This window comes from Natrix helvetica (genome assembly GCF_964273705.1).
Source record: "Natrix helvetica genome assembly, chromosome: 2".
Classification (NCBI taxonomy): domain Eukaryota; kingdom Metazoa; phylum Chordata; class Lepidosauria; order Squamata; family Natricidae; genus Natrix; species Natrix helvetica.
In genome coordinates, this window is record NC_138552.1 from 31681524 (window position 1) to 31707905 (window position 26382).

The 26382-nt window shown below is 39.3% G+C and overlaps 2 protein-coding genes across 3 annotated transcripts in view; both read left to right on the plus strand.

The window, feature by feature from the left end:
- The window catches only part of CWC27 (CWC27 spliceosome associated cyclophilin), a 136468-nt gene that overhangs the window by 76496 nt on the left and 33590 nt on the right, over positions 1-26382 (plus strand). The window contains exons 11-13 of one of the 2 annotated variants that reach the window (XM_081940946.1): positions 17145-17248; positions 22911-23020; positions 25401-25504. In XM_081940946.1, coding sequence (XP_081797072.1) covers positions 17145-17248; positions 22911-23020; positions 25401-25504 — 318 coding nt within the window. The remainder of the gene's footprint in view (positions 1-17144; positions 17249-22910; positions 23021-25400; positions 25505-26382) is intronic. The other variant, XM_081940947.1, reaches the window with a different exon arrangement.
- PPWD1 (peptidylprolyl isomerase domain and WD repeat containing 1) overlaps positions 1-26382 on the plus strand; it is a 356454-nt gene that overhangs the window by 47103 nt on the left and 282969 nt on the right. The window lies entirely within an intron of this gene.

Below are 26382 nucleotides of genomic sequence, written 5' to 3' on the forward strand. Positions count from 1 at the left end.
CGACCATGTGGCAGCCGTGGCTAGGGGGGCGTTCCACCAGGTTTCCCTGGTGCGCCAATTGCGCCCCCTTCTGGACCGGGATGCCCTACGCACGGTCACTCATGCACTGGTGACGTCTCGCCTGGACTACTGTAATGCTCTCTACATGGGGCTTCCCTTGGGACGCGCACGAAGACTGCAGCTAGTCCAGAACGCAGCCGCGCGGGCAGTCATGGGGAGTACTAGGTACTCCCACGTAACACCGCTCCTGCGCGAGCTGCACTGGCTACCTGTGGTCTTTCGGGTGCGTTTCAAGGTTTTGACCACCATCTTTAAAGCGCTCCATGGCATAGGGCCTAGTTACCTGCGGGATCGCATCCTCCCACATACATCCCTGCGGCCAATTCGCTCTCACAGGGAGGGGCTTCTCCTGGTGCCGTCCACTAGGCAATGCCAACGGGCGACACCAAGGAGTAGGGCCTTCTCTGTGATGGGCCCAACCCTCTGGAATGACCTCCCCCCCGACATTAGAACCACCACTGACTTCCGCTCCTTCCGGCAGAAACTGAAGACTCATCTGTTCCGACTGGCTGGTCTGGCATAATTCTTAACGTCTACCTCCTGGCATATATTTCCTACTGGTTTTTTAGGGGACTTAATTTTATAAGACACTGGGGTTTCAAACTTTGTATATTTTAAATTATTTATTTAGCAATTACAGTTCTGTCTATTTTATCCTCCTCTTATTTATGTATTTATCCATTTAATAATTTTTAATTGTTATTATGTATGATGTTTTTGATATGGACTGTACACCGCCCCGAGTCCCTTTTGGGAGAGGGGGCGGTCTAGAAGTGCTAATTAAATTAAAAATTAAATTAAAAATTAAAAAAAAGTTTCTCTTGTTATTCTATTCCTTTCCTTCCCACTCTGTATTTAGCATTTATATGACTGACTGTGCCTATATCAGGGGTTTCAAACTCAATTTTATTGAGGACCGCATCAGGGCTGTGGTTGACCCCGGGGGGGGGCGAAGTGTCGAGCAGGTGTGGCTGACTGGGTGCATGTGGCCAACTGGGTGAGTGTGACCAGCTTGACGCCACTCCCCAAACTGCTGCAATGTTTGCTCTTCGCATTGGGTAGACCGGGGCCAAAGCTACATTGGCCTGAGCTTTCCTCTTCTCGTTGGGTAGACCACGAAGGGCCCATGGGCTGGATCCGACAACATCGTGGGTCAGATGCGACCTGTGGGCCTTGAGTTTGACACCCCTAGCCTATATGTTCATCTGATTGAACTGCTTATTCATGTTCTATTTTCCCCTTTTCTTTACCTTCATGATGTACACACACATGCATAGAATAGTGGCCTCTGTGCACATACATGATAGGTTGGACAAAAACAAAAGATAGAACCTAAAATACAGTCTAAAACTTTCTTCCCTGAGTACTTCAGTCATCTTTATTTTAATGGAGAAAGAAAATAGAAAATGGTACAGAGGAGCCCATGAAATGTGATCCATATTTCCAGGATAAATAGTTCCCACAGAAATATTCCATTTTATAAAAATATTATAAATCCCAATGTTGTAAATCCCAAATAAATACTAAATACAACATACATAGATAACAAATACAACATACTGTCTGGGGAACTCTGGGAGTTGAAGTTCACAAGTCTTAAAGTTGCCAAGTTTGGAGACTCCTGCTTTAGATAAATTATTTTCTCCAGACAAACATAATTAATTATAGAAAGGAAAAAAGGACAGGGTCTATCTTTTTAATGCTGTTGAAATGTGGGTAGTCCTTCATTTCCAAGAGGATGTTTGATCTTAATGGAAGCTTTACTTTGTTCCCCAAAAGGAAACTCTACTTCTGAATAGTAGGTAAGTGAGGCGAGTTTGCAGCTATTCATGGTTGAGGCCAATGCATTCTGCACAGAGGTGGTATTCAGCAGGTTCTGACCAGTTCTGGAGAACTGGTAGCAGAAATTTTGAGTAGTTCGGAATTAAATACCACCTCTGACTGGGCCCGTCCCGATCTATTCTCTGCCTCCCAAATCCCAGCTGATTGGGAGGAAATGGGGATTTTGCAGTAACCTTCCCCTGGAGTGGGGAGGGAATCGAGATTTTACAGTATCCTTCCCCTGTCATGCCCACCAAGCATGCCCACCAAGCCGTGCGACGCCCACCAAGCCACACCCACACAACCGGTAGTAAAACAATTTGAATCCCACCACTCATTCTGCATATACTTGGAGGTATGCTTAACAAGACTTTGGCATTAATTTTATTATTAATGTTGTTGCAGGACAGATATACAGTACATAACAGAACTTTAGAAGGTGTAGTTATAGAGAAGAGGTGTATCTGATTAAGCCATGGTAGTGCAATGGTTAGAATGCAGTACTGCAGCGCTAACTCCCTGCTCACTCCAGGAGTTTGATTTTGAGTGGCTCAAGGTTGACTCATCCTTCCATCCTTCTGAGGTTGGTAAAATGAGGACCCAGATTGTTGGGGGCAATATGCTGTCTCCTTAAACAGCTTAGAGAGAGATGTAAAGCTCTGTGAAGTGGTATATAAGTGCTATTGCTATTGACCTTCTATAAAGTTTGGGGTGGGTGGACAAGATGTTCAAAAACACTTTTAACTTTCACTCTTCAGTGTTAAGTTATAGTGTTGAATACAGAGAAGCAACATTTGGGAGAACAAAATAAAACCACAAGAAATGATTAGCCATGTGATTTAGCATACCTCTGAGAATAAATGCTCCTGTCTGGTTTTCTGCGGCTGACTAAAATACTACAAGTCAATCTTGATATGAAACGAAAACCATTTTACGTAACTCTTATTTAGTCTGCCCCCAAAAGAATTTATTTTGTTGAAGTTCAGCACGACTCTAACAAGTTTGGTAAACCAACAGAATGATTTCATTTTGAAGAATTCTGCTAGCAGACTGCTGCATTCAACAAAGGCTGGATTGTTTCACAGTGCGATTCTTCAAAATCTCTGGGCATCGGGCCCAGGCTTGGCCATTTACCTGTGTAATATATGACCAGGCAATCAGAAAAACAATGGAAATAGGTTTGCCAATGTATAAAAATGGTTATCATGCATCTAACAGTTGAAAAACTACAATTAAGACATGTTATATTAATAACGTGATAAAATTTTTATTTTCCCTTCTTTCTTGCCACTGTGCCTGACATTCTGTTTTCTTTTCTGAAAATGAATTCTTTCTTGTTTTTAATTAAATGCAGGAAAATAATGTGGTTCAGCATTTCTGGAGAAAAGAATATTAACTGATTTGTAATAGGGGGAAGACATGTTACATAGATTAAGCTTTACTTTGTAATTTAGCTTTACCCCTCTTCTATCTACTGACTTCTACATTTTGTGAAGAATTGCCATTAAAACAAATAAATTGTGTAGATTATTTCATGAACTTGCTGTCGGGGATGACTTTGCATTGAAACTGAGTGGTTCATTCAACTAATTTATACCTGCACTCTATTTAAATTATTTTAGTTTGACTTGGTTGCCATCGAGGATTTGGACAGATTGCGTGGACGACTGCGACCTACCACATGTTTACTGGACCCGTGTCCCTCCTGGCTTGTACTGGCTTCCTGGGAGGTTACACGCGACTGGCTCCTGGGCCTAGTGAACGCTTCGTTGGGTGAGGGGTCTCTCCCGGCCGCCTTGAAAGAGGCGGTGGTGAGACCCTTGCTCAAGAAGCCTTCCCTGGACCCTACGGAGCTGGCCAATTATCGTCCTGTCTCCAACCTTCCCTTTTTGGCGAAGGTTGTAGAGAGTGTGGTGGCTTCTCAGTTCCCACGACATCTGGAGGAGAATGATTATCTAGACCCGCGCCAGTCCGGCTTTCGCCCTGGGCACAGCACTGAGACGGCCTTGGTCGCGTTGGTAGACGATCTCTGGAGGGCCAGAGATAGGGGTTGCTCCTCTATCCTGGTCCTATTAGACCTCTCGGCGGCTTTTGATACCATCGACCATGGTATCCTGTTGCACCGACTGGAGGGGTTGGGGGTCCGGGGCACCGTTTTGCGGTGGTTCGGCTCCTACCTCTCCGGCCGGACGCAACGTGTGTTGGCAGGGGGGCAGAGGTCGACCCTAAGCCCCCTTACTTGTGGGGTGCCACAGGGGTCGGTCCTCTCGCCGCTCCTGTTCAACACATACATGAAGCCGCTGGGTGAGATCATCCGTGGTTTCGGGGTGGGATATCATCTGTACGCTGATGATACTCAGCTGTACATTTCCACCCCGAACCACCCCAACGAGGCCATCGAAGTGATGTCCCGGTGTGTGGAAGCCGTACGGGTCTGGATGGATGACAACCGACTCAGGCTCAACCCTTCCAAGACGGAGTGGCTGTGGGTTCCGGCCCCCCGGTTCAACCAGATAATTCCATCTCTGGCCATTGGGGGCATTCAACTTGCCCCCGTGGAGCGGGCGCGCAATTTGGGCGTCCTCCTGGATGCCAGGCTGTCCATGGATGAACATGTGACAGCCGTGGCCAGGGGGGCGTTCCACCAGGTTCGCCTGGTGCGCCAATTGCGCCCCCTATTGGACCGGGACGCCTTACGCACAGTCACCCATGCGCTGGTGACGTCTCGCCTGGACTACTGTAACGCTCTCTACATGGGGCTCCCCTTGAAATGCACTCGGAGACTGCAGTTGGTCCAGAATGCGGCCGTGCGGGTGATTATGGGGAGTACCAAGTACTCCCATGTGACACCTCTCCTGCGCGAGCTGCACTGGCTCCCTGTGGTCTATCGAGTGCGTTTCAAGGTTTTGATTACGATCTTTAAAGCGCTCCATGGCTCAGGACCTAGTTACCTGCGGGATCGTATTCTGCCCCATACATCCCTACGACCCATCCGCTCGCACAGAGAGGGACTTCTCCAGGTGCCGTCTACCAGACAGTGCCATGGGGCGGCGCCTAGGAGCAGAGCCTTCTCTGTGGCGGGCCCAGCCCTGTGGAATGACCTCCCCCCGGATATTAGGACTACTACTGACCTCCGCTCCTTCCGTGTCAAGCTCAAGACCCACCTTTTCCAAATAGCTGGCCTGGCTCGACCATAACTTAGTAACGCTCCTGATGGGTTTTTTAATTTGGTAATTTTATTAGGGGATTTTAAATTGTGTTTTTTAACTGTCTTTCACTTAGTCCATCCTCCTCCATGCACATATGTATATGTCTCTGTTTTTGTATATATGTTTGTCTTATGTGTATTTTTTATCAGCTTGATTGTACGCCGCCCCGAGTCCTTCGGGAGAGGGTTGCGGCTAATCAAATAAAATTATTATTATTATTATTATTATTATTTTAGGGTTGCTTTTATTGTCTTATTTTCATAGGGTACACTGAGTGAGGAGCAGTAGAAGAGAAAAATATGTGTTCTCTTTGAAGCCTCTGTAAGAAAAAGATCTAAGATGCAGCGAGCCATTCGCTAAGGAGGACCATAGAATAGGGTCAATTCAGTGATGGTGGGTTAGAAAACTTTGAATATCTCTGTCTCTCTGCTTTACATAATTGCCAACAACGTGGTGACCTGTTGGATACCTATATGACAGTTGTGATTAAATACAGGTTGCTACCATTGTAAGGATAAAGGACAGGAGAAGGTAGCAATGACAGACGTTGCTTTTAGAAGGGAAAGTGAATGAGCACCCATGCTTGTTTTTTAAATTCTTAGAGGTTCTGGGGAGAAATCAAATATCAGGTCAGTGAGAATGAAGAACATGACATCTAGTTCTTGATACTGTGAAAGAAAGTTGGTTACTTGGGTAGCTCTATGATCTTTGCAACTTGAGTGGTAAAATAACACAAAGTATTCTTCCTCCAACTCCCATATTCCAACTTTGAGAACTGGGGAGTAATGCAAGAACTTATCTTCAGTAATAATGCATGTGTCATAAAAAGCCATGGTTTTAAAAATAAATGAGAAAGACTAAGTTCACACAACAAGGTTAGCTAAACCCAAACATTTTGTTATACCTTGATGTGATATATGAATCCAGCTAAGTTTTAGAAGACAAATCCCAGTTATTTTGCACTTGGAATACTTCTAATAAGATCAGAACACTTCGTGCAAGGTTAGAACAGCCCATTTTCATGTTGAAACATTTTGAATTTGAAATTTTTGCACAGCTCTGCTGTGTATTCGACACTGAACTCTTGGAGAAAAGGAAGAATAAATCTAATAAATAATTACATGCTTAGCATATTAAGCACACTCAGCACTTACAATAAATCAGATATGGACTATCTGTAGCCCCGTGGCAGATCCTAGAGTCTGACTTCTAAATTTCAGTGGCCATAGTTTTTTCCCATTTTTGAGGCAAGAAAACTTGGTGGGATTCCTAAAATTGATTTAAGAAGGAAAAATGAGAAAACTTATTTACTTCCCCCGGTAACAAGGGAAAAAATGAACTTTTTAAAGAACAGTGTTCATACCACTCTGTCTAGTGTACCTCCCAAATGATTAATTTGGCCTTTCTTGCTTAATACCAGATACCAAAAGATGCAGAACAGTTCCAACACGTATTTGGTAGATGACATTTAAAAGTGTCAGACCTGAGGTCATGATTTTACTCTTTTTTTTTATCTGATTAATGGATATTGAGCTGAAAAATAGTGATTAGCTCAGACTAGCCAGTTACTTTTGTAATAGAGCTGCTGTGTGTATGAAAATGGCTTTTTCTATGAATAAGCCAAATGTTATTGCTTTACCATTTTTTTAAATGACTTGGTTGATTTGAGAATCAAAAAAGCTCCTCTTAAGTATTTGCATGTGTTTGGTAGTGATAGATTGCGCATTTTTGCTATAGACAAGGGTGTCAAACTAGTGGGCCATGGGCCACATGCATCACACGTAACCACTCCCACCCCAGCTCCACAAAGGGAAAAAAATGTCACAATATGTGACGTGACAGCAACATGACGTGGCAAGTTTGACACCCATGCTATAGAATAATTTCCTTGTTGATATACATGTAACTATCTTCTGATTAACATTTGTTTTATCTTCTATGCCAGGTTACCACTATCTTTCTGCCATTTTTTCTAACATTATGCTGTGAAGAAAAAAAAGCTTTCATTGCACTACTTCAAATTGGATAAAGTAGAAGAAAAGATGGGTGCCTAACCCCCTTTTTTGTGCCTCATAGTGCAGAATATCTGGAATTAGACTCTAATGTGGGTTGACATAAAACCATGATTTTCATGGCAGCAGTGAAGATCTAGTGTCTTTTCCATTATTGCAGGCCCACAAAAAGGCTCAGCCTATACCCATCTACCCTTTCCAAGGCTATTGTTTAAGCAGATTTGGTATGTTTGTTATTAAGTCTGCAGACTGGAGAACATGAAGGGTGTGCTGTTCAACATAGAATCATTTCCATCTGTTGTAAATTCTTGTCAGATGTTGGGAAACAGCAGGCAAAAGCTAATAGCAAGTGTTCTAACCATGTACCAAGGAGAAGCTCTTTATTGTATAGATTCATATACTGCTGGAAATTAAGTTGATATTTTAATTTTTTTTTTCAAGAATGCTTGCTAGCTTATTATATATTTATTTTAAAATGTTTGGATCATCTTTTAAGGATAAAAAGAGAATCTATTCCATGGAACGAACTGCGCAACTAATTTCACATATTGCAAGGTTTAGGGCTTTGTCTTGCCAAATGGCTTCCAATCCATGAAATAGCTCCCAGCAAGGCATTTTTTTGAAATTTGAACAGTTTTGAAAAGTAGTCTGCAGTATTGTGCTGGAGGTATAAGACTTCTCTTCCCTCCTGCAGCCTGAAAAAAATAGGAAAAAATCAGAAGGATTGGACTTCTAGAAATAGTTGCGATATTACTTCAGAAAACTAGGCAACAATTATTATTTAAAGCCATCATTGCTGGAGTAATAATCGCAATGCTTTTTAAAAAAAAAACCTATTGGCCATTTTTAAAATCTGCACACAAATTTCGAATGGTGAAATTAAAGATCCTTTCATCACTACAAAATATTCTTTGAATAGGAGCTATGTTTGATTGTAAAATGATTGTAAGATCGTGAAGATCAAATTGGTGCCCTCTAGAAGTTCTGGGCTCTTGCATTCCTTTATTATTTGCCATGCAAGTTAGAAGAATAATGACTTGAGACAAAATATAGGCACCAGGTTCCCTCATCCAATGTTAGAGAACCGGCATTCAATATAGGTTTAGGAAGAAGGCTGTTGTGTCACAAAAGTTTTTCTGATCTCATTAGCCATTGTTGCAAGCAGTGAAAAACCTGAATGTAGAATTGGATGAAAAACCCTAAATTCTTGATTTAGGCACAAAATGGCAATAAATTAAGACAGTGTGCAATAACTGCACACAGTCCTAATTTATTTTTATTTCTGCTATTAGCTCTCTTAAAAGTTGGCTTTCTAAAAAAGTGGCCCAAGGATATTTGAGATCAGCATGTAATATTCCACAAGAACAACAAACCCATGGCAATCAGAGATGGTATTCTGCCAGGTCGAATTGGCTCTCTCGAATTGGTAGCGGAAATCATGGTTGGCCACGCCCACCCACCTTGGCTCTATGGCAACCCATGTAGGCCCCTTTTTTAGCCAAGCGCATGCGCGGAAGGCTGAGTGCATGCACAGATGCAGCACATGTGAGTGAAGCAAGTGTGCATGAGCAAAGCAAGCGCACATGAGAGCACATGCTTGCATTTGCAAACCGGTAGGGATGGTAAGTGTATACCACTCTTGATGGCAATCATATGCCTATCTAGATTCACAATATTAACAACTGAAACTATTTGAATGAAACATGAATGTTTTAATATATTCTACTCATCTTAACTCTAGGAAGTGGGGTTATTTATTTATCAAATTTATATGCTGCTCATCTTGCAGGATCATTATTTAGAAGTAACTGCTCAACATTCTGTAAACACAGCAATAAATGGCTTATTTATTTTAAATGAAGTGTAAATAAAAGGGTGCAACACCCACAGAATAGAAATCAGGGCTATTTGACAGATGTAAAGGAAGTTACAACCACAAGAGTATTCTTCCTTTCTGGAGTGGGGATTTTCCATGCTGACAATAGCTTTTTCTGCTTGGAGAAAACATTGAGTAATTGGGTGTGTGTATTATACTGTTTGCACACCATTAGTATAGGCATTACTGTAACATGCTTTTTGAAGACATGGCATTTCATTTCATTTCAAGACGTGATAGTAGTAAAACAGTAATACAGATAATACCTAATAAACTTCTAGAATGTTAACTTGCTTGAGCATAAAAACTACACATGTAATATCCAACATGCAATTGAAAAGACAGTGGCAGTGAGTGAACTATTTCTTTAGCATATCTTTTAAGTTGCATATCCACAACTTATGAATGCTGAAAACCAGTGTTAGCAGCTAGGCTGTCTGAATGTCTCAAGCAAGTTACATCAATTTTGCTTCAGAATGTAGCCTTCATTAATTTTATTTAGTTTCCCACAAATATATATCCAGCATCTCATGGCATGTTAATACCTTGTTCCTTACTAAGCTACTGAAACCTGTTTTTGAATCATTAAGTCCTTGTCGGCTCTGTATCCTAACAAGAAAGTTTTTATCCTTAATGGAAGTGACTTCAGTCTGCAAAGTACAGTCTGTAAACTGTCATGTCTGGTGACTAATCCATCCTACACTATTAATATTAAGAGTGTTTTTACATCATGAGAGTCTAATATTAATATAACCCAACAGGAACTTTATTTAATAGTGAAAGGGGAGACTCAGGTAGCAGAAATGGGAACTGCCTTTCTGCAGCAACCTTGGATGGAGAGAATAGTTGGCAGTTTTTCAGTCTCCATTTTGCATAGTTTATTGATTCTCATATTTTAAGGAAGAAAGTTACATGAAAGGTTCCTTGAAAAGAAAATATTTTTATTTTCCATTTTCTCAATCATTCAGTTGGTTTTGTTTTTACTAACTTAGACCATATTTTTCGGACTATAAGATGCACCTTTTTCTCTCAAAAAAAGAAACTGAAAATCTGGGTGCATGTTATACACTGAATACAGCATTTTTTGCCTCCTGAAACCCCGCCCCTTCACCAAAATGGCCGTGCATACGCTTATGGAAGCTTTCAGAGAGTTCCTGGGGGCTGGGGAGGGCAGAAATGAGCAAAAAGTGGGCTCTTTTTCCCTCAAATTCCCCCCCAGCCCCCAGGAGCACTCTATAAGCTTCCTAATGCTCTTTTTTGGGGGGCAAAAAACGGGCTCGGTTTTGTGAAAAAGTGGCTTTTTTTGCTCGTATTTGGCCCCCTCCCACTCCCCCAGGAACACTCTACAAGCCTACTAAGGGCTATTCATGCCCTTTTTTTGAAAAAAAAAATGGGCCCATTTTCACAAAAAAAACGGGCTGTTTTGGGGAGGTTTGCAGAGTGCAAAACCTTTTTTTTTTATTTGCTTCGTAAAACCTTGATGCGTCTTATACTCTGAAAAATACGGTAATTCTCAGACAGATTGGTTTCAGAGTTTTATTTTGTTTTTTAATAGGATTTTCCCCCCTTCCAGTCACAGTTGTTGAATAATTTCACTTATGCAACTAAAAGCTTTTGTTATAGAGACATATAGATGGATTTTGGAAGAACAGTGTATTCTATACAATTACAAGGTAAATAAATCAGCAATCAGATTACAGGTATCATTAGTAGATAACACCTGCAAAAGTAATTTATATTACTTTGTTTTTACATTGGCTTCCTAATTTCAGTAGAAAGAAGACTTGCCTTTAAGGATCATTCTGAATCTTTGTTAATATTTGTAAAAAAAAAAACACTTAATGATGAAAAAAAAGAAGTAATATTTATTTACCAAATAGCAAAGACAAAGACATTCTTCAAGTTCTAAAGTAAGTCTTCTTAGCGTGCCAATAAATCTGAACTAGTCAAAGGTGAGACCTGTTGAGTAAGACATTCCATTAGCAGACAGCTAGTAGAGATAATAAAGTCTCGAGCTATGAATGTTAGGAGGATTGGGTTAGGGAGAGGTTTCATGGCCCAATCTGCTGAAGTCAGCCAAATGTACAACCTTGGTGGCAAGTGGTCTGTTAAGCGTGGTAGGTAGGTAATGTAAAATGTTCAGCAACATTTGAGGGATTTTGATGTGAAATCTTAGCAATCCCATTTCTGGGTTTATATTTTTGCTGTTTTTAGTGTAGAATTTATGTATGGGATCTTGTTTTTGAGACAAGTCTAATTTTGGAGTGGCGTAGACTTTGCTCTACAATCTCTGTATTCATTTGCTAGTCATGTCGGTTGCGTATGGTTATTGGAAATTCAGAAAAACTTGGAGAGGGATATACTTTTGTTTTTGTTTTGATATGTTTGCTGCATGAGCCGTATCAAGAAAAAACAATAAAATATGCAGTAACAGCACTTTTTGAATAACCCAAAACACTTATTCTGCAGGAAAATAATAAGGTCTGTTTTGTAAAAATGAACCTGCAATAATACACAATAAGGAAAAATTTGCTATGGCACTTGTTCTTGGCACTTCACAAAAAAATGCATATCAGTGTTTGGTAACTGTTATTCTTGTAGATAATAGTAAGGGTTTAATCTTGAATTCATTACAATAATCCAGAATATAGTGAACAATAGATATTACAATTATATCAACACACGTATACAGTTCAAATACTTTTTTTTACACTTAAACAAAATATTCTCAAATAGCTGGCAGTATAATCTGTTTCTTTATACTTTTCCCCCAGATAAAAGCCATGTTCTCTGTCAATGGATGAGTTTTTATTAAAATAATAAATAGGATACTAAAATAGTCAGTGTGGTGTGGTAATTAAGATATTGGACGGTACTGTTGAGATCCAACTTTCAGTTTGCCATCAGTCTTATTTATTGGTTAACTCTGAGCCAATTGGACTCTTTCAGACCCAACCTATGTCACAGAGCTTTTAATTTTTGCATGTGCTGATGTCTACAAAGATAAAAGTCCAAGCTTGTCTTCCATGACATTTATCCTAAAAATACTTAACTCTTAATCTTGATTCACTTTGCTTTATTATTTCCAATAATGAGACAATTCCGAGGAAAGTACAGCCAAATATATAATGCTCAGAAGGTTCCTGACTACGTTTTTCAAATGTTTGTTCATTTTAATGAAGTATAGTTGAACTAGGACGATATATTCGATCAGTGACGTGCAGTCAGGTGAGGCAAGTGAGGCACAGCCTCACCACTCTCATCATGAAAAAAAAAAAGTAAAAGGAAAAAGCTGAGCTAGTTGCTGCCTCACCGTGGATGACTCTGCTTAACCTCACTGGTGCTCTCCCTCCCCAAGTGTAGTGACTTCCTCCCCAGGCCCCCATTCATTTCTCTCTCTCACACACACAGCTGGATAAAACTATATAAAAATCTAGCCCAGCTTCACTGATTACAAGTTTGAAAAGGCAACGTGGCTCCACCTGCAATCAAACTACACTTGGGGAGGGAGAGCACAAGCGAGCACTGAGGAGACCACAGGAGGAGGCAGGAAGCCAGGCAAAGAGCCATGCTGTAGTACACACACTTCCCCCTAGCCTCTTTCTTTTGGAAGGCTCGGCTCGGCTTCTCCTCTCACCCCAGCCTGCCAGCAGGAGGTGGTGGGTGGGCTTTATTGTGTTCCAGGCATTTCCCACCCAGACAGCAGGCTGCATTTGCAATGGTGGAGGTGTTTGGGAAAGGCAGCAGGGGAATGGGGGGGGGGATGGCAGAGGAGCTGCTTTCAAGCCACTGGAAAAGATATCCAATCCAACTTTTGTGTGTGTGGGGGTTTGTTTGAGAGTGAGTGAGAGAGGGAAGGGGCAGGAGAGATAGTCCAATCCAACTTGTGTGTGTGTGTGTGTGTGTGTGTGTGTGTGTGTGTGTGTGTTTGAGAGAGGGGGAGGAAGGGAGAGAGGGAGGAAGGAGGGGAAGGAGAAGAAAAAGAAAAAGAAAGAAGGAGCAAAGGAGAAAAACAAATGCTGTCGCTTTAAATTGGAACTGAGCATGCCTGGCTGTGGAATTCTGGGAGTTGAAGTCCACAAGTTTAAAAATATTTGAAACCCAGCACTGTGTCAGTGCCTCACCAGTCATAAACCTCACCGCACGTCACTGTATTCGATATATTTGTTTTGTGCATTATGTTTGAGAGCTGAATGTTAATTTTTTATGCATATACCTATACATTCTCAATGCAGAGATTAATTTTTATAATCAACAGTCCCTGACTACCATCTCTGCTACTGGAGTAGGAATATACAAATAAAGTAAGTCCTTGAAAGGGGAAATGGAGTAATAGTTAAGAAATTACTCTCTTCCAACATCTCAACCCAGGAACACACTTAACTGGGGCGTTTGTATAGTTAACAATATATTTATCTTCCCAACATCTACATTTAATTAAATAAATTTTAAAAGAAAGTGTTTGTACAGTTAATAATCAGTCTCCTGTACACAAAGTATGATTTTGATAGGGGAAATAAGTTAATACCCTGTTTCCCCCAAAATAAGACCTCCCCGGATAATAAGCCCAATTGGGCTTTTGAGCACATGCACTAAAATAAGCCCTTCCTGAAAATATTGCAACACAGCAGCAGCCATGAGGTGACCACGTTTGCCGCCTCCTGCACCTCAAAAATAATAAGACCTCCGCAAAAATAAGTCCAAGTGCTTATGTTGGGAGTCAAAAGAAAATAAGACCCTGTGTTATTTTCGGGGAACCACAGATGTCTTTCACAACACCCCAATCAAGAACATATTTGATTTAATTGTTTGTGCAGTTAACAACCAATGTGTCTTCCCAGGATCTATATTGACTTAATTAAATTAAAAGAAGAAAATGTTTGTAGAGCTAATAATCAACATGAACTTTTACTCCTGTTGAAGGTCTACTTGAAGTAGTAATAACCTAATGTTCTTATTGTTTCTCAAAAATATCAAGCTTCAAAAGATTAATTGATTAAATCAAGCAACTTTTAATTGTTCTGCACCAATTGTTCTGTATGACAAATCATGAAGAAAGTTGCCCCAAAATAAAATTTAAAAAACTCTTGTCAATAGCTACAATTTTAATTTTGGATAATTTTCAGGAAGAATTTAGGCAGCTAAGTAACATTACAATCTAAATCAATGACACCTTAACATACAGGTACTTCAACTTACAACAGTTCATTTAATGACAATTCAAACTTACAATGGCCCTGAAAAAGTGACTTATGACCATTTTTCAGAGTTACGACCTTTGCAGTATCCCCATGATCATGTGATCAAAATTCAGACACTTAGCAACTGACTCATATTTATGACTATTGCTGTGTCCCAAGGTCATGTGATTAGGTTTTGCCACTTTCTGACAAGGAAAATCAATTGGAAAGCCAGATTCACTTAAAAACTGAATTACTTAACAACTGCAGTGATTCATGTAACAACTGAGGCAAGAAAGGTCATAAAATGGGGCAAAACTCATTTAACAAATGTCTCACTGAGCAATGCAAATTTTCGGGCACCATCGTAGTTGTAAGTCGAGGACTTGCCTGTACCTGAGATTGGTGCAAACTGAATGGGTTGAAAAATCCCCATTTTCTGTTTGAGTTGTGCTGTAAATACTTAATAAGAGTAAATGAACACTACAGATATGCAAATGTTGCAGTCAGCATTCTAAGAAAGAATGTTGGGAGTGCTGACATTTTGTTGAGATATTGGGACCTCCTCAGAGAAATGCAATTTCAGTGATTTCCTGTGGCTGGGAAGTGAGTGGTTTAAAGTCTATGTCAATAAATCCACAGTGCTATTTCACACCCACAAAGAAAAAGCAATGTTATCGTGTATATGCAGTCATATGCATGCTTACTCAGAAGAAAATCCCATTTGAGTTCAGATTGGCTTATTCCCCTAGTAAATACACATAGACCTACAGCATTTTTTTTTTTTGCCTAGACAGCTTAGTGACTGCTAGACAACTATTTTTATTCCTGCAAGTTATTATTTTGGCTCTTTGGTAATTAATAAAATGTGCCACTGATGTCATCTAAGGATAACATAACTTCTTATAAGTGTTCAAATAAGTTTCAAACAAGAAAAGAAATGCAAATCTGTTGTTTAAGTCTCATTTTGTCATTGTTGCTTTTATTTATTAAAATGACGTTGAATTACCATTATGAAAACTTAGAGCAAATAGCTACAGTCAGAGCTAATCCTGGAATGTGCTGTGTTAGCTTAACCCCACAGCACTGACAATGCCCTTTAATGCATCTATTATTTCAGATTTGGCTCTCTTCTCTTGGGTAATGCTCTTTAACTCTATAGTGGTAAATTCTGAATGAATTATCCAGACTGATAATCCCTGGATGTGAGGTCATTAGTTTACCATTAGAAGATCCCACCATAGAATAGACAATAATACCGAAGTCTCTCTATTGTATCTAACAAAATGCCCTGGGGTTAATAGGACAGCTTCCCCATCCTACCTGTATCCCTTCACTATATATCTTCTGTTGATTTTTTTTATTGGCTTTAAATACTGCTTTTTGTGAGATTTCATAGACTAGTTTGAATATGTATAAATACTGAGACCTTAGAGCAGTGGTTCTCAACCTTCCCAATGCCACGACCCTTCAATACAGTTCTTCATGTTGTGGTGACCCCCAACCATAAAATTGGTGTCTCGGTTCCTAAGACCATCAAAAATATGAGTTTTCCAATGGTCTTACGCGACCCCTGTGAAAGAGCCGTTCGACCCCCAAAGGGGTCCCGACCCACAGGTTGAGAACCACTGCCTTACAGAGCTTGGAACTAGAAAACAACTCTTAGTATTGGAAAGTAAAAGAGAACAAAAGGATTGCGTAGATCAAACATACATAAAATTGAAACTAAAAACATGGCAGGTGAAGATGAAGATAAAGATAATTTATTAAATTTATATGCCACCTAAAATTGCTGTTTTTATTTTTTTAATTTGGCATGAAAAGTTCATCTTTATTTGTATATAAGTCAATAACCCGGCATTGCCCTGGTATTTATAGGGGGAAATGTCCAGACCAAATGTAATTTCTAATGTTGGATTTTCCCCCTTACCAGAGGGAGCTCCCTTGTGGAGTACTGTGAAGCCGTTACCATGACAACTCCACTGCACTGCACAGTGGGAGCCATTTTACAGCATTACAGTAGAAGCCATTTTAAGGCACAACAGACTGTATCTTAACAGAACAAATACCCCGAGGGGTTTTAGGGGTGTCTTACCCCCATAATATTTTTTCCAGAGACTAGGTCATCTGTGTACTAGGTTTGGTTGAAATTGCTCGAGGCGTTCCAGAGTTATGCTGGAACATACATACATACATACATACATACATACATACATACATACATACAGCCATTGATATATATACGATAGATAGATGATAGATAGATAGATAGATAGATAGATAGATAGATAGATAGATAGATAGATAGATAGATAGATAGATAGATGATAGATAGATAACAAAGGCTGACATGCCTTTTTCCTTTGGTGTTCTTGGTAATTACTAGAAATTTTACTTCTGCAGTTTGGTTATTTTTGTAAATGAATTTTGGAATTGGAGTGCCACACCATTTTGTAAAAATCTTTGAAGCTATTGTAGCCTGTAATCCAAGGTTGTTTTTCTAGAAGAGGCGTTCACATATTCTACTTCCAAGTATTCACTGGGAAATACTCATTAGTATGTTTGGTGATAATCCTATATTTAAGTAATGTGTTAAATAGTCAATTCATAAAGATCAAAATGAAAGAGGTATTCTAATGGTGATTGTAATCTACCAGAACAGTTGCTTGGTTGCTTCAGTTTAAAAAAAGCACCTGAAAAATTTTACTGGCTGGGACTTAGTGAAGTTCAAAACCCTTTATAATGTCCAGTTAAGATGTTTTCTTTAATTAATAGTTCAATTTCCTGTTATATTAGCAGAGTTTCTGCCTATACAACTTTTGAAATTGTGTAGAATGAAGACATTGACTTCAGTCAAACCTGACAGAATCAAATTATGTTTATCATGTCTGAATACAGATTCGTCAACTATTAATTTTGTGTCTATTTTTTCTGACTTCATTTTTTTAAAAGAAAATTGAATTTATGTAAACATTGTTCTGTGCAGTGAGGAACTACGGAAGGAGGTTCGCCAATTGAAACGTGAACTAATAAAGGCAAAGCAAAAGAAAGAAGAAAATCCCTCAAAAGTGAAAGAGGATCAGTTTGAAGGTAAAAGATGAAGCAAAGTATCACTTCTTGCAATCGTATTCTAATAAATTTCCCCATAAAGCATGATGTTAAGCTATTAAGAAATATTGTTCACTTCGTTTTAAAAAAGCTAATTTTAATGCTGATTTTCCCAACAGCTTATTCTATATGAATTAGGTAAACTGAGTTTTGCCTCTGTAGAATCGTAGGTTTCAGCAAACATGTATTAGCAGGGGAAAGGGGGAGGAAATTCAGTTACTTAATTAAGTAATGATAGCTATCACTATGCATTCAGACCCCTTAGGACAGGGGTGTCAAACTCAAGGTGCACGGGCTAAATTCGGCCTGCGGGGTGCTTAAATCTAACCTGCGGTGCCAGTCTGGAAATAGCAAAGGCCTGCGGCGCCTCTGCTAGTGAAAATGGGGCACACCCCATTTTCGGCTTAGACGACTCTGCTGGCCAAAACGGAGCCCAGTTCTCGGCCTAGACGGCCTCCTGCAATACTCTGATGGCCAAAAGAGGGGGTGGTGTGGTAGGGTCCTGCAGGAGACACCTGTCCCATCTGCCTTCTGTCCTGTCCCCCCCCCCCGGGGGGGCTGGCCCACAGAGGAGAGCTATAATGCTGATCCAGCGCTTGAAGAAATCCAGTTTGAAACCCCTGACTTAGGAGAACATAACATTCTCATGTAATGTGTGGCTCATTCCTTTCCTGTTACCTTCTTTGACAGTTAAATTGATTCCCAATTTCAATTGCTTAAGTTTTTTTTGCTAATGCAAGAGCAGGAGACATCAAATATTATGTCATTACTCTTTTCTTTTTTTAAAAAAAAGGAAGACGTCATTAAAATCCTCATTAATCTAATTTAAATTGTGAGGTTATTGATGGTATTTGTGCCATTTCTTGAAAATTATAAATGCTGTGGTACATTGAAACTTAACAGATGTATTAAAGATACATTTTTGAAGGTCAAATCAGCAATTAGACATAACCTAAAGGGGAGGGTAACGCACACATTTCTACTTCATCTGATTTCTTGTTTATCAATAGCAGGCTGGTACCATGTTTCTCTGAAAATAAGACAGGGTCTTATTTTCTTTTGACCCACAAACTATGGTTGGGCCTTATTATCAGGGGAGAGCTTATTGTTTTGGGGTTGCCAAGCGGCTGCTCTCGTGCAAGCGGACTCCCAAAGAGCCAGACACAGCCTCAGGAGTGAACCGCTGTGTTGCGCTGTCGCAGCAGCGCAACACAGCAGCCATGAAGCGACCACGCTCATGAGCACCCACCCAGCAAACCCCCTTTCCAGTCGGGAACAGCACCATTCACTAACCTAGGGGTATCGCCAAGCCACGTGAGTGCCTGTTTGCCACCGCTCGGCTCCCACGGCAGGCACCTTTGAAATGCAAACTGAGTCTTCTGGTAGTGGCCGCTCTGGGCATACGCTCTATGGTTGTACACTTTAAGAGTATGCTCTGCCAGCAGCCGGCCCACAACCATAGAGCGTACGCCCACTGCCGGAAGACTCAGTTTGGAAGCCGCCGAAAAAGTCATGCTGGGATGACAGCAGCAGAGGTGTCCTGGCTCTGCAGGGAGAGCTGGGCCAGGGCATCGTGAGGCTGGGAGGTGTGCGAGCGGGAGTGGAACAGCCGCTCATGCAACCCCCTTCTCCAGTCATGCAGAGTGCTATTCACTGGCATTTAAAAGGCGCCAAGCCGCAGGAGCCGGATGGCGGTGAACAGGCGCTCACCGGCTTGGCGATCCCCTAGGTCAGTGAATGGCACTGTGCCCAGCTGGAAAGGGGGTTTGCTGGGTGGCTGCTCGTGAGCATGGTTGCTTCATGTTGCTACAGCGCAACCCAGCCGTTCACCCCTGAGGCTGTGCCTGGCTCTTTGGGAGCCCGCTCGCAAAAGAGCAGTTGCCTGGCAACCCCCCTCTCCAGCTGGGCATAGCGCCGCTCACCAACCTAGCAGTATCCCGAAGGCGCCAAGCAACGCAATCACCTTAGCCTCCCCCCCCCGGTTCCCGCTTGGCACCTTCAGGATATCGCTAGGTTGGTGAGCGGCGCTCTGCCTGGTCGGAGGGGGAGAGTTGTCCAGGGGGCTTATTTGTGGGGGAGGGCTTATATTTTTGCCCACCAGAAAAATGTGGCATGGCCTTATTATCAGGACATGTCATATTTTTGGGGAAACACGGTACATATAAGCCCAATTGTTCCCACTTCACTTATTCCTTCATGCAGAAAGTAAAAACAGCAAGCCAGCTTTATGCTAGTTTTTACAGGTTTACAAATTTTGATCTGTTGCATCAAGAATATAGATCCTAAATATTATAGTAATATTATGATAATGTATGTCTTCCTATTTTTGTTTGAGTGAAAAGAAAAAAAATAAGAATAAACATAAATGGAAACTTTTACCTTTATATTCACAGTAAACCTAAGAAGCCATTAATGTTGTTATAGTTATATTTTCTAACATACTGACATTATACAAGTAAACAATGAAGACTGGCAATCTTGTGCTCTAGAAGGCAAGAAAAAAGGAGTATTCCAGCAGATGCAGATAAATTATAGCAGTGATAGGCGCACTCGTCAGAGCCACACTCCGGAAAAGCCAAACTTCTGGGTACTAGAGCACATGTGTGCCTGACAATCAGCTGGCCAGTGTGTATGCGCACACCGGTTTTCAGCACTGCTGCGCACGCAAAGACAGCTGATGGTGCGCATGCATGCATACCAAAAACCCAAAAGACAAATAGGCAAGGCCGCGCGTGCTGGACAACATGTCTTCACATGCCACTTTGGGCACGTGTGCCATAGGTTCACCATCACGGGACTATAGTGTCTACTAAATCCAATGGAAATGGATACATGAAAAAGATAGAAATAATTCTATCATTTGAATTCTTAAGCTAAAAAGAGAAATTTCTGGCAACCAGCGGAAGAAAATGCCCAAAAGCACCATATTGGATTATAAGCAAGAGAAATACAGAAGGTTTAGTAAAATACTGGTGGTTCCAGGGTTCATGAGGGATTCTTCTTCAGTTATTTTGGCAATTCATCTGGAATATCTGTTAACACTGGGCACAAATTCAATAGCACAGCCTTTTCCCATTTATGTACAGTAGTGAGGATATACTTGTTTTATTCTGTTTTTTTCTTCTTGTAATGGCTTGCCATAAATTAGTCTGAATTGCTTTGTTGACCTGGTTGATCCAAAATATGGTAGATTTATTTGTTTGCTTAGAAACCCCTCTAAATTATATTTCTAAACGATTCTCTTGTGGCTTTGAATATAAATGTTTGATTCAAATTAGCATCCAATAAAGCTGAATCCTATACAAATAAAGATTTCAACAAATGTTCTATTTTTTAAACAAATGTTCTATTCCTTAGTCAATTCCCTTTTTGGTGCATTTTCAAAACAACAGTTCTGTTGTGAATTGGTAAAAGCAATATGAGTTTTGGGAATAAAGACAAAGAGTAAAATTCAACATTTGTTGAATATTTGTTGAATATATATATAGTCAGATATGTGGTATCTTTTGGAGATGATCAAAGAGGACAAAGACAAAGAGGTCTTGCAACAAATTTTCTTGATACTATATAAAAAAGTTCACCTTTTATTTTATCTTACACTGTACATGTTTATAATGTTGGCTCCTGGCTACTTTCCTTGGTTTGCCCCAAAATCAGAACTGACTTGTTTTTTCAAACATATCCCCTGAAAATTGGGGAAATATTCCATAGTCCATTAGAATTGTGGAATAAAGCACTGCAAAATGCACTTTTATGTTCCCCATATTCATATTATTTATAAGAATGTTTCAATGCCACCTTTAACCAGAACAAAGCATTCAGAAGAATCTTTGTTAGCTGCAAGACTGTTTGTTATTCATACATTGAATTACTTCAATAATAGCAATAATCATTGCTACGATTAAGTTATAAAATGATAAATATTTGGATGCAGGTCTACTTTCAAGCTGAATAACTGAAATGGTTTCTTATTTTATAGCTTCCTTCCCCAAGCTCTGGTTATACCAATGGTATAACCATTGTCCTGGTTTAAACGTGCCAATTAATGCATGAAGATCTGTGCAGTTGCCCAACCATTTACAAATATTTTAATGTAATCAGATGACTTATTCTTTTCAATTATATAGTTTTATTACTGCACATCCTGATACATTGTCTAAGTTTCTGCCATTAATTCTGCTATTAATTTTGAGTTTTATGAGTCCCTTGACCTCAAAGCTACTGTGATGCACTTTAAAACTAAATATAATGGTATTTTTTCCTAACAATCATTGTGTATTATTTCCTTGTTTTTTTAAAAAAGGAAATATTTTTGTGCCAGCAGTAATTTCACATTTTCTTTGTAGAAAAGTTGGCACTGCTTCACTACTTGTCAGCACTATCCCATTAGATTATTGCATATAAAATGTATATGTGAGGAAAACAAGTGCCAGGAGGCAGATCACAATCTGCCTATTAGATGCGAACATATAGTATATGTTCTTACTACTACTTGGTTACCATATTTTGGTCCATCAATAATGTCCTTCCTTTGAAATATGTCTGTGTTGTATAGAACACTATTGCATTCTTACCCATAAAATCAGGAAGTAATATTGTTTAAAAACGATTTTAAATAGCTTAGGAAGTGCAAATATTTTAAAAGCAACTTTAATTTCTAAATTTCCATAGCAGTTAAGTTAGAGATCAAAGCAGCAGAAGCGCAAGTGCCAACAGTTTTTAAATATTTTTGGCACCTAATTATGTGTTAGGAGGAGAAAATGTACTATTGTGTTCATTTGTGGTTTTCTCAGGTAAAATAACAGGATTTAAACAGGAAAGCTGTCAATAGTTATTCTTGAATATTAGATTACAATAGTCTGTTGCTAAAAAGGCAAGTCCTGAAGGCAGCGTCATTCAACAATCTGTGTTGCCAATCATGGGCACTAAATAAAAGAGCAATTTAGATTAAGATAAAGTATGACTGAAAACAGGAAATCTCATCTTGCAGTTAAAGGAAGAAAGAAGCATTTGTTTCTTATCTGTATGATCTAATGCTGGTTTTAATGTAACCATGTTCTTTCCTGTTAAGTACTTATCACCCTTTTTAAATGAATTGCATTATATTAGATTTGCATTTTTCTTACTTTTTAAATTTTAGTTCCTGTGTGTGTATTTTTAAACAATGACCTGTAGGATGTACTGGGTTATAGAACTTTTTCTTAAATATAGTCATCATTTAGGGAACTCTTATTCAACCTTTAATTTAAGGTCCTTACATATAATCTGATTGGTTTTGTTTGTATTAATCCTATCTAGTTGACAGACCATCCTCAAGCTCTTGTTACAATCTTTTCTTGTTTAGCTACTCCAATTTGGTAATTTCTGCTAACTGACTGGAGGAGGGAACATTCTATCTGCTGCTCAGAAATTATTGCTTGGGGGAAAATATGTGGACTATTTTCTCTAATTAATCAAAACAACCTATTTAAGACAGAAAAGGAAAAAAATGATTCAGCTACAAAAACAAGAACAATTTCATAGCGCAAGAACAAATTCATTGAAACATTTGGCAATATTTCTTTAAATAAAATGACTAATGTAAACTTAAGTATCACAATTATCTTTGAATAAAATGTATGTTTTCTTTGGTTTCTAAATGGAGAAGAGGAAGCTGCTCCAAATAGCATTGTAGCAGAATATCTTGAAGAAAAGAAGAAATATGAAGAATTGAGGAAGCAGCAGGCAAAGAAAGGAACTTCTCGTGAAGAACAAGTAGGTGCCATATTTACTCAAAAAGAAAAAGGGCTTTGATTTAAGATCATCTTTCACCTGCAAAAGAAGATTAGACAGAACCAAATAATCTAACTCCATTTCTACATTCACAGAAATATCTAAGGCAAATCTGTTATTTTACATTATAGAGGAGGGGGTTAACTTTATTTTATTTTTTTTCTTTACATTTAATTTGTGTGCTGAATGCTTACATTAATTTTGAAGCATATTAACAAATCTATGGTCTTGACACCATAGCAAAATAGTGAAAGCAGAATTATTTGTTATACTTTTTAAACAGTATACTGCATCTTCAAAGAGCTATATTCAAAACATGTTTTACAGCTAGTGAAAGTGTTTTAGTAGAAGTTTACCTCTTTCAAAGCACACTCTAATGATTGCTGGTTCATAAACTCATGTTCAGTTCCTTCGTTTTGGATGTGTTTTGTTTGTGGTGATAAATTATCTTTTGGTGACAGACACAGTCACTGTTATCTCTGCAGTGGTAAGGGGCACCTTCTGAATACATGGCTCCTTGCTAGCAATATTTTAGTAGGCAAATATATGCAAATGTCTTTTCTTAGTTACAGTTATACTTTGCACCTTACTTGTACCTGATTGAGCACACGCTGCTGTTTATTGAGGAGAATATTTCATTAGACCAATAAGTCATTGGCAAACTTTCTCTGTTGTATATCCAACCTCCATGTTAGGTACATAAGCACAGTCTCCAACAGTCACTGAATCCTCTGCAGATTTTCTGTAGTATGGTGAACAGATGCCGGTGTATAAAGTAGTTAAATCCTACATATTGCATCTTTGTACACTTAACATGATTGTCCTTGGCTGCCTTGTCACCAAATACCACCCGCATTTCTTTTAAGATTTTTGCACATTGAACGCGATCACCAAGAACAACAGGTGCTATTTATTTTTATTTTTAACGTTATCAGTATTTTGTCAGTTAAGTGAGAGGCCAGTCTTTTAGGAATTGAGCAGGAAGGGAAGGATTTCTCACTGGGGAGATCAGTAAAGTCATTCTGCCAATGCTATCCATCTTTTCCAACAATATGTGACCACAAGAGTATTTTAAATAATTACAGTGAATAGGCTCTTTACCATTAGTACCTGTATACACTGATTGAATGAAATGATTATTCCTTTTGGAACATAAGTTGTGAACCCTAGCAATACAATTCAATGGGCAAATAATTCTGCAATAAGTGAAATTTTTTGTATGGGAACATTACAAAACTTAAAGATGTGCAGAAACATAAGCTATACCTTACAAGTATGTTTGTAAGCTTACAATATAAAATACAATGTAGCAGATAGCTGTATAGCCAGTGAAGGGCTAGAACGTTCATTCAAACCACATTCATTGAAGAATAATAGACAAAAATGTATTTGATAAAATAAGTACATTAAAAAATGTAGTTGATTTTTTTTCACAAAATACAAAACTTTATATTTTATATTGTGAACGCTAATACTGTGTAAGACGCAATGTTTGTGGAGATTCTCAATCAATCACCCAGGTCATGGTTTTTCCAAAGGTGCTTTTTCAAATGGCAACTGGACTTTCTTTGTTTTTCCTTGAAGAAGCTTGTTCAGTTCTGACTGAATGGTGGAGAATGGAAGGATATATATTCCTCCTAGTCATCTGGTCGTTACAATAATACAATACAATAGTAGAGTTGGAAGGGACCTTGGAGGTCTTCTAGTCCAACCCCCTGCCTAGGCAGGAAACCCTATACCGTTTCAGACAAATAGCTATCCAACATCTTCTTAAAGACTTCCAGTGTTGGGGCATTCACAACTTCTGGAGGCAAGCTGTTCCACTGATTAATTGTTCTCACTGTCAGGAAATTTCTCCTCAGTTCTAAGTTGCTTCTCTCCTTGATTAGTTTCTCTCCTTGATTAGTTTCCACCCATTGCTTAGTTTCCCATTAGTTTCCACCCATTGTTAGCGTGCTTTCTGAGAATCATTGAGGCCACTTGGAGATTTACATGTGCCCTCAGGGTCACTTGAATAGTGCAAATGAGTGTGGAACCTTCTTGGAACTTCTGAAAGGACTGTGTTATAAACAAGAGCTTTGTGGTGGTGTATGCCTCTCCCTCTGTTGTGAGAGGGCTGTTCAGTCTTAATGTAGATGACCTCTTTGACCCCTCTTTTAAGCCTAGTTATATAATTATATATAATTATATAAATATAAATCCTTCCATTCTCCACCATTCAGTTAGAAGTGAAGAAGTTTCTTAGATGAGAAACAAAATATTTTCAAGGAAGAACAAAGAAAATCCAGTTGCCTTTTGAAAAAGCACCTTTGTGTAAGAAAGAGTGTATGGGCATGTGTTAAGCATCATATTTTAATTCCAGACACTGGCGTTACTGGATCGATTCAAATCAAAACTAAACCAAGCAATATCCGAAACACCTGAAGATGAAGTACCTGAACCTGAAGTGGAGAACGATGAAGGATGGTGAGAAACTTGCGAATTCAAAATAACTTTAAGTACAAAATACAGAATAGAAAACAGTTTCAAAATCTAAATTCATGATTTTAATGTTCTCTTCCCAATAACCCTAACCTAATTATAAACAAATTTGTTTTATGCAAGGATATTTTTTTCCTTAACAAAGAGAAAAACTTCTCTGGGAAGGGATAGCTTCATCTCTACCTCTCCTCTCAATAAACCTAAATAAGGTTGCCATTTCCTTACTACAATTCCTTAATAGTGTAGAAAAAACTAACTTTCCTGCATCAGAACTAGTTAAGCTTATAAATAGGTTTATCCTTCACATACCCTATCTGTTACAAACTTAATCACACAAGTTGAATGATAGGGTTAAAATCTATCCTCTCCCAGTGGACTCAAGCAGAAACCAGGAGACTGTGAATTCTAGTCCTTGCTTACACACAAAGCTAGTCCTTGCTTACACACAAAGGGTGACTTCTGCTAGTCATTTTTTTTCAGCCTAGAAGGAAGTGGCAAGCCAATTCTGAAAATGCTGCCAAGAAAATAGGAGGCAAGGCTGGTACCCCCACACACACATACATATACATGAAAAACCCACTACCAGTAACAATAGTGCCCCGCTCTGCTCCAGGTAAAATTGTGTATATCAGACCATGGTTTCTTTTCAAGAATATAGTAAGCCTAAAACAGGGCAGGGAATCTTTTTCTGTTTGAGAGACACAATGCATTATATATTTATATTTATATATCATATAAATATATTTATATTTAATGGCTGTGTGTGTGTGTGTGTGTGTGTGTGTGTGTGTGTGTGTGTGTGTTCCAGCATAACTCTGGAACACCTCAAGCAATTTAAACCAAACTTGATACACATATCTGGA